The sequence below is a fragment of the Lynx canadensis genome, chromosome A2 (assembly GCF_007474595.2).
Source record: "Lynx canadensis isolate LIC74 chromosome A2, mLynCan4.pri.v2, whole genome shotgun sequence".
NCBI classification, from domain to species: Eukaryota; Metazoa; Chordata; class Mammalia; order Carnivora; family Felidae; genus Lynx; species Lynx canadensis.
Window position 1 is genome coordinate 59,147,073 of NC_044304.2, and position 12,885 is coordinate 59,159,957.

The 12,885-nt window shown below is 42.3% G+C and overlaps 1 protein-coding gene across 1 annotated transcript in view; it reads left to right on the forward strand.

The window, feature by feature from the left end:
• TXNRD3 (thioredoxin reductase 3) overlaps positions 1–12,885 on the forward strand; it is a gene marked incomplete at its 5' end in the record, with an annotated part of 68,049 nt that overhangs the window by 38,206 nt on the left and 16,958 nt on the right. The window contains 3 exons of the mRNA XM_030296415.1: positions 3,120–3,196; positions 4,250–4,406; positions 8,552–8,659. Of these exons, the coding sequence (XP_030152275.1) occupies positions 3,120–3,196; positions 4,250–4,406; positions 8,552–8,659 (342 nt within the window). The remainder of the gene's footprint in view (positions 1–3,119; positions 3,197–4,249; positions 4,407–8,551; positions 8,660–12,885) is intronic.

Sequence of the window (12,885 nt, forward strand, 5' to 3'; positions counted from 1 at the left end):
TCCCACTCCCTGACCCAAACAACCCTGTTCTGATTCTGTCACTGTAGACTAGTTTTGCCTAGCCTAGATGTCACAGAAATGGGACTATACGGTATGTACTCCTCGTATTCATCCATGTTGTTGTTTCTTCTCATTGTATGATTATGTGAATATAAAATTACGGGTGTGCCAGTTTGTTCATTTTCCTGTGGATGGACACCTAGGCTGCTTGCAGTTTGGGGTATTGGGGTAAAACTGCTGCGAAGATTTCTTGTGTAAGCTCTTGTGGACATATATCGTCGTATCTCACGGGTAAATACCTACGAGTGTAATTAATCAGCCACGGGATAGTTTCTATGTTTAACTTTTTGAGAAACTGCCAAACAGCTTCTAAATGAATGAATCACTTTATATCTCCACCAGCTATGTGTGTGAGTCTCGGTTGTCTCATGTCCTCAACGTTCGGGCTTATCCGGCTTTTTCGTTTTAGCCATTCTGGTGCGTGTGTGGTGGTGTCCTCTCATGGTTCTAATTTGCGTCTTCTTGGTGACTAATGATGTTGAGCAACTTTTCATATGCCCACGGGCCATTTATATTTTTTCCATTATGAAGTATCTGCTCAAGTCTTTGGTCCATTTTTTTAAAAAAAAATTTTTAATGTTTATGTTTGAGAGAGAGGGAGACACAGAATCCGAAGCAGGCTCCAGGCTCTGAGCTGTCGGCACAGAGCCCGACGTGGGGCTCAAACCCACAAACTGTGAGATCATGACCTGAGCTGAAGTCGATGCCTAACTGACTGAACCACCCAGGCACCCCAAGTCTTTGGTCCATTTTGTTGTTGTTGTTGTTGTTGTTACTTGAATTTTTATTCTTGAATTGAAGGAGTTTTGTATGTATCTTGGATACACTCAGTTTTCAGGTAGATGTATTATGAATATTTTCTTCCCGTCTGTGACTTTCCTATTTATTTTTTTACAGTATCTTTTGATGAGCAGTAGTTTTAAAGTTTTTATGGAGTCCAGTTCATCAGTGTTTTGCTTTATGGTTAATGCCTTCTGTGTGCTCTCAGAAATCCCTAAAGGTCATGAAACGATTCTCCTACATTTTCTTCTTGCAGCTTTGTAGTTTTCTCTTTTATGTTCAAGTCTGTAATACACCTTGAATTTTTGTTTATAGTATGAAGTGGGAATATGGGTTCTTTTTCTTCCATATGGATTTCCAGTACCATTTGTTGAGAAGACTTCCCTTTTTCCCCTGAGTTGCTCTGGTGCCTTTATTGAAATCATCTGACCATTTAACTGTGGATCTGTTTCTGCACCCTTCATCCCATTGATCATTTGTCTGCTTTCACCACATTGTTTTGAGTATTGAAGCTTTATAACAAATTTTAGAACAGGTAGAGTAAGTCCTCCAGCTTTGTTTAGGTCCTTTACAGTTCTGTATCACTTTTAAAAACAGCTTGTTTATTTCTACCAGAAAAAAATCCTGCTGGGACTTTGATTGGGATTATATTGATTATATAGATCAGTTTGGAATAACTGACCATCTTAACAGTATTGAGTTTTCCAGTGCGTGAACTTCATAGGTCTTTCCATTTATTTACGTACTCTGTAGTTTCTCTTGGCAATATTTTATTATTTTGCTGTAGAGGTCTTTCATGTAGTTTGCTAAATTTATCCCTAAAGATTTCAAGTTTTTAAGCTTTTACAAAATGGTATTTAAAATTTTTAAATTCATAGCATTTAGTTGGTAGCATATACAAATGCAAGTGATTTTTGCACGTTGGCCTTATTATAGATTCTTGGGCTTAATGTCCACATATAAAGCCAGTTTTGTTCTTCTTTTCAATCTACTTGCTTTTTCTTTTTCTTGCCTTGTTGCACTTGCTAAGTCCTGCAGGACAACATTGAATAGAAACTGAGGGTAAACATCTTTATCTTGCTACAAGGTGAAGCATTCAGTCTTTCATCATTGCTAGGATGTAAGCTGTAGATTTTATTTTATTTTTTTACCAATGCCTTCTTTCAGGTCGGGGAAGTTTTCTTTTATTTTTAATCTTCTGAGAATTAAATTAAAATCCTCAAAGGGTGTTAAATTTTGTCAAATTTCTTTCCCATATGTATTGGTTAATGATTAAATTATTTTCTCCATTAATTGGCTAATATGATTAATAACATTGATTTTTGCATGTTGAACCAAATTTTCTTTTGGGGGACAAACTCCACTTGGTCATGATCAATTATCCTTTTTCTATATCACTGTATTTTATTTGCTGACATTTTTTTTAGGATTCTGCATCTATGTTCGTGAGTATCAGCTTATAATTTTATTTTAATATCCTTGTTTGATTTCTTTATCAGTCGTTTATGCTGGTCTCATAAAAAGGAGTTAGGAAGTGTTCCCTCTTCTTTTTTTTTTGGAAAAGTTTGTATATTAGTATTATTTTTTACTGAAGTTTTGAGAGACCTTACCAGTGAAGTCATTTGGGTCTTGAGTTAATTTATGGGAAGTTTACAAATGGTGGATCCAGTTTCTCTAACGAGTATAGGGTGTGTTCGTCTGCTAGGGTTGCCATAAGATAACATGGCAAGGGGAATTGAGTTTCTTAACATCTCTGGAGGCTGTGAGTCAGATCAAGGGGTCAGCAGGTTTGGTTTCTTCTGAGGCCTCTCTCCGTGGCCTGCAGATGGCACCTTCTCCCTGTGTCCTCAGGTGGTTGCCCCATAGTCTGTGTCTTCTGTCTCCCAATCCCGTGTTTTTATAAGGACACCAGTCATATTGGATTAGGGCCCCCCCCCCCCAACGGCCTCATTTTGCCTTAATTCTTTAATCACCCTGTCTTCAAACACATTACATTCTGAGGCACTGGAGGTTAAGACAAAACATGTGAATTTGTGGGGGGCGGGGGCGGGGACATAAGTTAGCACATGACGTAGAGTTATTTAGATTTGCATGTGTGTGAGTTGGTTGAACAGTATTTCAAGGAATCTATTTCATCTAAACTGAGGAAATGATTTTGGCACAGCGTGTTCATAACATTCTACTATCCTTTTAATGTCTGAAAGATCTCTAGTGATGTTCCAAACCTCTCTCATTCCTGATATTGACAATTTGTGGTTTTGATCTGGCTCTAAATATAGGTTTTGTTAGCAATTGGTCGTGACTCTTGTACGAGGAAAATGGGCTTGGATAAGATTGGTGTCAAAATCAACAAGAAGTGAGTACACATGGGATCATTGCACTGTGGCTGCACAAAGCAAAATGTTTCTACAGACCACCTCTTGGAAATTCCCATTTAGTTATTAAGATGCAAAGTGTTAATGCTTTAAGTTTATTTCACAGTAAGTATTGTGCAAGTATTTGTTTGTTTACCATTTTATTTATTTTTTTAATTTACAGCCAAGTTAGTTAGCATTTAGTGCCACAGTGATTTCAGGAGTAGATTGCTTAATGCCCCTTATCCATTTAGCCCATCCCCCCTCCCACAACCCCTCCGGTAACCCTGTTTGTTCTCCATATTTAAGAGTCTCTGATGTTTTGTCCCGCTCTCCGTTTTTACATTACTTTTGCTCCCCTTCCCTTATGTTCATCTTAAAGTCCTCATCTGAGTGAAGTCATATGATATTTGTCTTTCTCTGACTAATTTCACTTAGCATAATACCTTCTAGTTCCATCCATGTAGTTACAAATGGCAAGATTTAATTCTTTTTGTTTGCCGGGTAATACTCCATTGAATATATATACACCACATTTTCTTTATCCATTCATCCATCGATGGACGTTTGGGCTCTTTCCATATTTTGGCTATTGTTGATAGTGTCCAGCTCTTTATTAGTATCAGTTTTTTTCATTAATCAGTAATTCTTTATTGTGTGTCTTAAAGAGCTGATACATTACACAGTGATCTTAAAAAATAAATTGTGGAAATGTATTCATCCACTGTTTGATTTAGAGTGAATTTTTATGTCGTTGGTCAAGCAAGGAGAAAAACTTCAAAGCTCTAAGTGGGACTTGGGGGAAATCTGGAGATATCCTTGGCATCTAGAAAATGAGCGTGGTTTTACCAACCCAAAAGGTGGCTTTTTTGGAGCTGCAGAAACCCTTATGATTTTAGCCGTTGGTGTTACAGACATTGATGCCTGAGGTGCATCAGTTCTTGGAGGCAGGTCTTTACGTGTTTAGTCATTTTCTCTTGGAAGAGTTAGTGGTAGTCATGCAGCAGTATGGAGTGAGCCATAATGTATTTTGTTTCCTTCCCAAAATCTGCAAGGACTGGCAAAATACCAGTAAACGATGTGGAACAGACCAATGTGCCCTACGTGTACGCTGTTGGGGATATTCTGGAGGGTAAACTTGAGCTCACACCCGTTGCCATACAGGCAGGCAAGCTGCTGGCTCGAAGACTTTTTGGGGGCTGTTTGGAAAAGGTGAGTTTCCTGCTGTCGTTTTTGAGATGATATCTAAATCAAAATTGCAATTAAAAGAATCAACACTTGTGTGCTTGTTTTGTAAGTAAAGGGTTCCTCACAGATAAATTAGTATTTACTAATGATTTTCAACAAATACTGTTTGAGTGCCTGCCATGTGCAAGATGGCAAGATGTACAAGATGCTGGGTGATATACGAAGGATTGGCATGGATCCAGTGCCAAAGGGCTTCCCAGGCGGGTGGGGGATTATGAGTAAGGTAAGACAAGGGGCAGTTAGTTGTGACTGATAGGACTGATAAAGGTGTCCCGGGTGGATGGCTGCTGGCCCTGACTTCAGTGCCTGCTGGTGTGTGAACCTGGTCAGGTTGTTTCAAGTCTCTGTGCCTCAGTTTCGCCTCTGCCAAGTGTGACGGAGATGATTCCTACCATGTCCTGCACCTTTCATTGCATTCGATCAAAGATGTGGTACTGGCTTTGCAGGATGAGTAATTAAAAACTGAGGAAGCACAGGACTGTTCTGGTAAGTAGATAATGCAGAGGCAAGCACAGAGCTCAGCAGGGCTTGGTTTGCTCCAGGACTGTGAGCAGTCTGTTAGAGTTCCCAACTGGAGATGTCGTGCCCCACTCCATGAGAGCACTCTGGACATGTGCAAGTGTTGGCGGAGGAAGGGTGTGGGTGGGGGTGAGGAATGCTAAATGTTCTGTTCCACACGAGGAACTGTCCCTTCCACAATACCTACAGCATTCCAGGAGTGCCTGAGTAGCTCGGTTAAGCATCGGACTTCGGCTCAGGTCATGATCTCGCGGTCTGTGAGTTTGAGCCCCGCATCGGGCTCTGTGCTGACAGCTTGGAGCCTGGAGGTTGCTTCAGATTCTTTGTCTCTCTCTGCCCCTCCCCCGCTCACCCTCCAGCTCTCTCTCAAAAATAAACATTAAAAAAAAATTTATAAAAAAAAAAATCTCGTGCCACAGTAACGAATTGGAAAGGCCTTCTCTACGCGGTGGGGACTGTTGAGACCTTTATTCCCTCTATCTTTTTGTTTAGAAAGATGTTAAACCACAGGAAGAATAGTAACAATCACCCATATTACCCTTTCTTCCAGATCCCCCCATTATTAACATTTTGCCATCTTGGCTCTCTCTCCTTTTCTGAATATGTATGTGTACATGCGTGTACTTTGTTTTTCCAGAGCTTTTTGAGGTAAGTGGCAGGCATCAGTGACCTTTGGCACACATCTTCTGAGAACAAGGGTATTTACTTCCATAACCACAGTTCTCTTATTCTATCTGAGAAATTCAACAAAAATGAAACACTGTTCAGATTTCCTCAGATGTCCATCACATGTGCGCATGTGCACGTGTTTGCTTACCGTGGCACACTCAACTCTTCTGACCCTTAAAGCTCTTTTAGACTGGCGTCGTCCCCCTGCCTTTAATTGTCTGCTTGTTTTGTTTTTCATGACTTTGATTCTTGATGAATTCAGACTGCTTTCCTTGTAGTGTCTCTATTCTGAATTTCTCTGATGGTTTTGCATGATTCAGTTCAGGTGAAGCGTACTGAGCACACATGCTTCGTAAAGGATGCTGCGTTCTGCTTTTTTATCGCGCCAGATGCCTCGTGAGGTCATGAATGAAGACCTTGAACGTATACGTGAAGGCATTGCTAGGATGTGGGTCTGCAGGTATCAATGGGTGGGGCCTGGGATGCTGAACATACATTGTCACAATGCAGTTAGCATTTCGGGGTGTATGGAGGCAGAGTAGTTGCCTAATGCTCCGAGAAGTCAATCCAGGTGGCTTTGAGGAGCAGTGTGGTTAGGGTATGAAGAAAAAGTGAGCATTAAGGTACAGGACCAAAAGGAAGGCTACAGGCAAGGCAAGACGAAGTCCAATTCAGTTGGAGGAGATGGTCTAAGATGTGGAAAAAGTGTTTCAGATGAAAGGAAGGAACATTGAGGCATTTCTTCTTCATTATCCTTAATTGTTAGGACACCAGAGACAAAAAGCATCCATTGAGAATAAGCCTCCCCCGTAAGCCGTGGGACACGGGGTCAGTTGCTGGTCAATACAGCCGACCCTTGAACATCAAGGGTTTGAACTGTGTGGGTCCACTTACAGTGGATTCTTTTCAGTAAACACAGGACAGTGCTATCTATAGATGTATTTTCTTTTCCTTATGATTTTCTTTTTTTTTTTTTTTTAATTTTTTTTTCAACGTTTTTTATTTATTTTTGGGACAGAGAGAGACAGAGCATGAACGGGGGAGGGGCAGAGAGAGAGGGAGACACAGAATCGGAAACAGGCTCCAGGCTCCGAGCCATCAGCCCAGAGCCTGACGTGGGGCTCGAACTCACGGACCGCGAGATCGTGACCTGGCTGAAGTCGGACACTTAACCGACTGCGCCACCCAGGCACCCCTCCTTACGATTTTCTCAATAACATTTTCTTTTCTCTAGCTTACCATATTGTGAGAATGCAATATCCAATATGTATAACATAATAACATGTATTAGTCGACTGTTTGTGTTATTGGTAAGGCTTCCCAGTCAACAGTAGGCTATTTGTAGCTAACTTTTTTGGGGCGGGGTGGGATCAAAAGCCATAGATGGGTTTTTGACTGCATGGGGGTTCAGCACCCCAACCCCCACATTATTCACGGTGCAACTGCAAATGAATCAGTGAATATCTGAGGGCCTGAGAGAAGTCTGGAAAGACGAAGGCAGTCCCTGTGGTTATGTGATTTTTCTCTAGCCGTGTGGAAGAAAAGAAAAATCCTTGGCTTACCCATGATTTGTAGGTTATCAAAACTGAAGTGGTATTAGAGCACATAACTCAAAGATTCTAGGCCCACGTATATCGTCCACCTCACCAATAGAGGGATACCTGGTGGCGTGTTGATTGGTTTTTGTCTTGGGTAATGAGAAATAGAGACTCACTCACATGACGCAAACTACAAGGATCCTGTAAATTAGTAAGTTGCAATGCACAGTGACTCTGAATAAGCGGCATTCTGGGACCGGGCCGCACTGCGTTTGGAGCTAGAACTGGGTCTGGGGTCACGGCTGCCCTGGGGGTGCTCTGCTTCACAGGGTGCTCTTCCATTAGCCTAACTTGGCTACGGCTCCACGGCCACCAGGGGATTCTTTCTTTGCTTTGAGCTCCTCTTCCTGCAAAAGAAAGAATTTGATTAATGTAGCTTATCTTTTTCTACATAGGTTTCTGGCCAGCTTATGCCTTGGCTTTCTTTGTCACCCTTGACCTAATCACCAGCAACCTGTTGGCAAGGTTGGGGGGCCACGCAGTGCTATGGGCAGTGTCGCCCCTTGAGGGGCTATGGATGGACGGGCCTAGAGACCTCTATCTCTGGTTGTACCCTCTATCGTTTCTGTGCTGCTGCACCCTTTCTCTCCACGCAAGGTTTTTATGACACTTCCGCCAGTGTGTTCCCATTCTCCTCCAGCTGTCACAAAGACACCCTCTTCCAGGCAGAGATGCCACCTGCACTCACACTCACTTTCCCACAGGCAGGTGCATAGAGCTGCTGGGAGATGCGTGTAGGGCTCAGGGTCTGCAGTCTCCCTGTGATGTCCACTCACACCCTGCCTTAGTCTCATAAGGGCTCTCTGGGGGCTGTGGCAGAACCACAGGACCTATGAGATCCCAGTCCCCACGTTATCCCCCTACTGTACATACACCATCTCCCCTTGATGGGTCCAGGGCAGTCACCCCCTCCAACACTGTTGAACTGCTTCTTTGTAGTTACGTGAACGGCCAAGGGTGGTCTCAGCTCCCACCGAGATAGTGTGATTCTCGGTTGCCTGGTAAAGGTGTTCTGGGGGAGCGGGGTCTGGAATCCCGGGGATGGAAAGAAGACATTTTAGAGAGTCTCTGGAGGCACTCCGCCCCTACTGCTCTGTTTCAGAAACGGAAGTCGGGTGTGGGCTCTGGGAGAGCTGGTCTCTGCCCTGGAGTTGGGCTCGCCCCATCCTTTTGGGTAACTTCTAATGCGCCGACGCAGTGATAGGGTAAAATGAGTCACATTGAACCGGACTTCCTTGTTCTCCTTCTGTAGATGTATGTAATGTAGATGTTTGCTGTGAAAAGTGTCCCAAAATAAGCAGATGTAATTTGTTTATCTTTCAGTGTGATTACATTAATGTTCCGACTACAGTGTTTACTCCTTTGGAATACGGCTGCTGTGGATTATCTGAAGAGAAAGCTATTGAAGTGTATAAAAAAGAGAATCTCGAAGTAAGATTGTGTTTTAATTTACTGCTTACTTTTTTAGAAGTTCTCTTTCTGTCAACTGACTTTGCTGTCGCTTTTTGTTTTGCCCATTACCGTAACGGTTGTATTGTAGGAAATCATATTCCTGTTTTAGGAAAATTAGGAATTCAGTAATTTAACTCTCCTTGTCTAGCGAATAATAATACAGCTAGGGAAAAGGAGACATACAACGTATGCATTAGGACTTAGGGTCACAAGTGACAAATGTCTATTGGAGTAGGCTTATACGAGGAAGCACAAGTTACTATAAAACTTTTAGGAATGCGGGAGGGGATCAAGGCCTCAGGAAGAGCTAAGAACCAGGAACTGCAACTCGTGTGCATGCGGTTCATTCTTCTACTTTTTGCACACGGACTGTATTTGCCCCTGGTATGCACATAGCAGCCAAAATATGGCCTTTCTTCAACAGACAAGTTTATCCCATAGTGCTGGTCTTAGGAGGAATCGACTGACTCACTGTTTCTCAGTCTCAATTCCAAATTATGGGAGATGACATCTGATGGGTCCGAATTGGGTCACCCACTTCCATTCCACATGGCGGTAGCCAGGCTCGTGTCACATCCACACGGCTCTGGGAGCCTGCATTGTTTATGGCCTCCGGTGGGTGGGGGTGGGGGGTAGAGGGGTGGGAGGTGGGACAGTTCCCAGGGTTGTCAGCCTGTTGTGGGCTGTGGGCTGTCAGATTCCCAAAAAGATGTCCTCCACACACGTTTATTTCCACCTCCCTGTCGCCGCTGCCCCATCCAATCATAATAAGCTTCTAAGTAAATATTTTCTTACGTTGTATTTTGATGAACAGGTTGAATGGGTTTTTTTCTGCACACCCTTCCAACATAGGGGGGATAGGGAGGAGTAAAAAGAGCAGGAAGATGATTAGTATTTGATGTTTTCAGCAAAAGAGAATTGAAATATCGTTCTTCTCCCTTGAAGGCACCTCAGTTACTGGGAATTCCTTTAAGTGACAGCACTAGTTAAGTGGCCTTATATACATTTCTCGTATACGTGATTAAAACTTTATAATGTTGGGGCCCCTGGGTGGCTCAGTCGGTTAAGCGTCTGACTCAGCTCAAGTCTTGATCTCAGGGTCGTGAGTTCAGGCCCCACGTTGGGCCCCGCACTGGGATTGAAGACTACTTAAAACTACATATATACTTTATAATGTTATTTTAGATTGTTGTTTTCAATGAGAAGCAGACGTTTTAGAGGATAGTATTTGATCAGCGTTTGTAATTCCTTGTAGGAACGGGTCATTTATTTTCTGCAGTGGTGAACTTTGACTTGAGTTTTGGAACCATGTGAACAGTTACGGGTTTAACGCTTAGTTCAAAACATTTGAAGTTAATGAGAAATTAAGATAGAAAGACAGGCACATGACAGGAAGAACATAGAAGGCTATATGCCAGACAGAGGAATGTCTTTATAGGAAAAGAGTTCCCTGGGTTTCTGGGATTATGTCAGGACCTTTTTCCTAAGGTCACTGCAGATCAACTAACCTTTTCTTTCTTTCTTTCTCTCTTTCTTTCTTATTTATTTATTTATGTATTTATTCATTTATTTATTTATTATTTTTTAAATTCACTAATCAGAAATTTGGTCTATTATTTTTTTTTAATTCCTGTTGTGAAGAGACTTGGGGAAGCCTCTCAAAAACACATAGATAATATTTTTTCAAAGTGAGGATATCGAGGTGGGAAGAAAAAAAATAGAATGGTGTTAGAAGAAAAAGGAATGTTAGAAATTATATTTAATATAAAAAAAACCCTCGAATTTGTTAGTTTGCAGAATTCATGCCATGAAGTCCCATAGACTTGCTTTAGAATTAGCCTAAAAATCTACCTCTGCGTTTCCTGCCACCTGACTGGGGGAGGGAGAATTGAGGGAGATTTCTCAAGTTTTCACAAAACGGGCTTTGAGATATGGTGAACAATCTCCGGAAAGTATCCCCTTCGTAAATATAATTATGGGTTTTATAGAGCTGTTTCTTATTAGAGCCAGAAACGCAATACCATGGCATAATGCCACAGCACAGTGTATTAAAAAAGTAATTCCTGAAGAGGCCAAAATATGGCTGTGTTGATGTGCTGCTCTCTGGTAAAATACAAAATTTTCAAGTGTCTAGAACCAAGGTTTTAACCTGTTTCAATATGAATTCCTTTGGGAGTCTATTAAAATCCTTGGTTCCCAGGGAAGACTCCCTCTACATGCTGATGTACCTGAGAGCCATCCTTAAGGCTTCCTTGTTGGTCACCATCAATAGTTCACCAGGAAGTGCTGTCATTTTTGCTCCTAGAGTATGTCTTGTGTGTTCCTGCTTCTTTTCATCTGTGCCCTCCCCAGCCTATGTCAGTGCACCATCATCTCCTGTTCTCCCTGCGATCAGCTCACTTTAAGTCCACACCAACCTGGTCATCACACATCAACCAGAAGAGCTTTTAAAAATATAGATCGGGGGGGCGCCTGGGTGGCGCAGTCGGTTAAACGTCCGACTTCAGCCAGGTCACAATCTCGCGGTCCGTGAGTTCGAGCCCCGTGTCAGGCTCTGGGCTGATGGCTCAGAGCCTGGAGCCTGTTTCCGATTCTGTGTCTCCCTCTCTCTCTGCCCCTCCCCCGTTCATGCTCTGTCTCTCTCTGTCCCAAAAATAAATAAACGTTGAAAAAAAAAAAATATATAGATCAGGGGCGCCTGGGTGGCTCAGTCGGTTAAGCATCCGACTTCGGCTCGGGTCATGATCTCGCGGTCCGTGAGTTCGAGCCCCTCGTCGGGCTCTGTGCTGACAGCTCAGAGCCTGGAGCCTGTTTCAGATTCTGTGTCTCCCTTTATCTCTGACCCTCCCCTGTTCATCATCTGTCTCTCTCTGTCTCAAAAATAAATAAATATTAAAAAAAATATATATATATATATATATATATAAATCAGTTATGCCCTTTCCCAGTGTAAGGCTTTTTGATGATTTCCCGGTGTTCAGAAAATACTATCTGAACTCCTCACTGTTTGTAAGAAGAGGCATCATGTAATCAGGCCATTCACGTTGCTGTCTGTCCTGCTTATAATGGTCCAGTCACACTGGTCTACGGTTTGTTCTAAAAACTCACCATATTTATGGCACAATCTGTAGGCTTCTAGTTCCCCTTGCTTATTACTGTGATATGGAAAAGGTGAGGCTAAGCACCCCTGCCAACACTAGGGAAATTATTACCTCAAGAAGACAGATAAAAAGAAACTATGTTTTTCCCCCAGTGCAGTGATTCCATTCCTGATACTGCCACTTAGGAGAAGAGATAGAAATGAGAAAGAAAGAGATATCGGGGTTTCTCCTGAGTGAAACAGCCCACTCTCTTCCTACTGAATACGTGTTATGTGGAACGAGGGAGCAGGGGAGTAAGATCTGTACTGACTGTTAAGGTCATGTTGACCATCAAAACCACTCTATCGCTGAGCTACCAAATACCTTGGAACCAAAAGAAGCAGATGACTGAGAATAAAGTTCATCACATAGGAAGGGTTGAGATACAGATGATAGATATGCATAAACAAGGATGAGCCAACATAAATATAATTCACACCTTGCAGTGGAAAATCCAACAAGTGGTCCAGAAGTGGTATTCGGAAATGTGACAGAAGAAAGCATCCTAATATTAAAGAATGACTGAATTTGAAGATTGAAATGACATACCATTTTCTAGGAGAAACTGATATAGCACGATTGACACAAACATGTTCTAGGTAAGCTAGTCATTCACAAGGCCAGTGAACCAACCTGGCCCCAGGCTTTTTTATAAGGACATTCAGTGCCAAAGACAATAGAGTGATGTGGAGGGAAAGGGATCTGCCTTTAAAAATAATCTCTCAAGGATAGGGGGATAGTAAAGGAGAGAAACAGCAATGAGATTTTGGGGGAAAAAGGAGATAGATGAGTGGTAAAAAAAAAAAAAAGGTTATAAACAGGTATTGGGAAAGTCAAGAAACAACTTCACTTCTCATCAGAGTCATCAAGCCTCAAAAATTAGGAACACCATGTACTTCTGGGAAGGACTTGGAGGGGCCAGCTGACATCATCAGAAAACCCATTTAAGAAAGAGTGAGGCTCTCACCTCCCTGACACTCTACAGAGCACTTTCCACACACTGGTAAATACCTGGACGGTTATTTTCTGGAGATAGATAAAACCAAATCCTCTTGACTGGGGGCA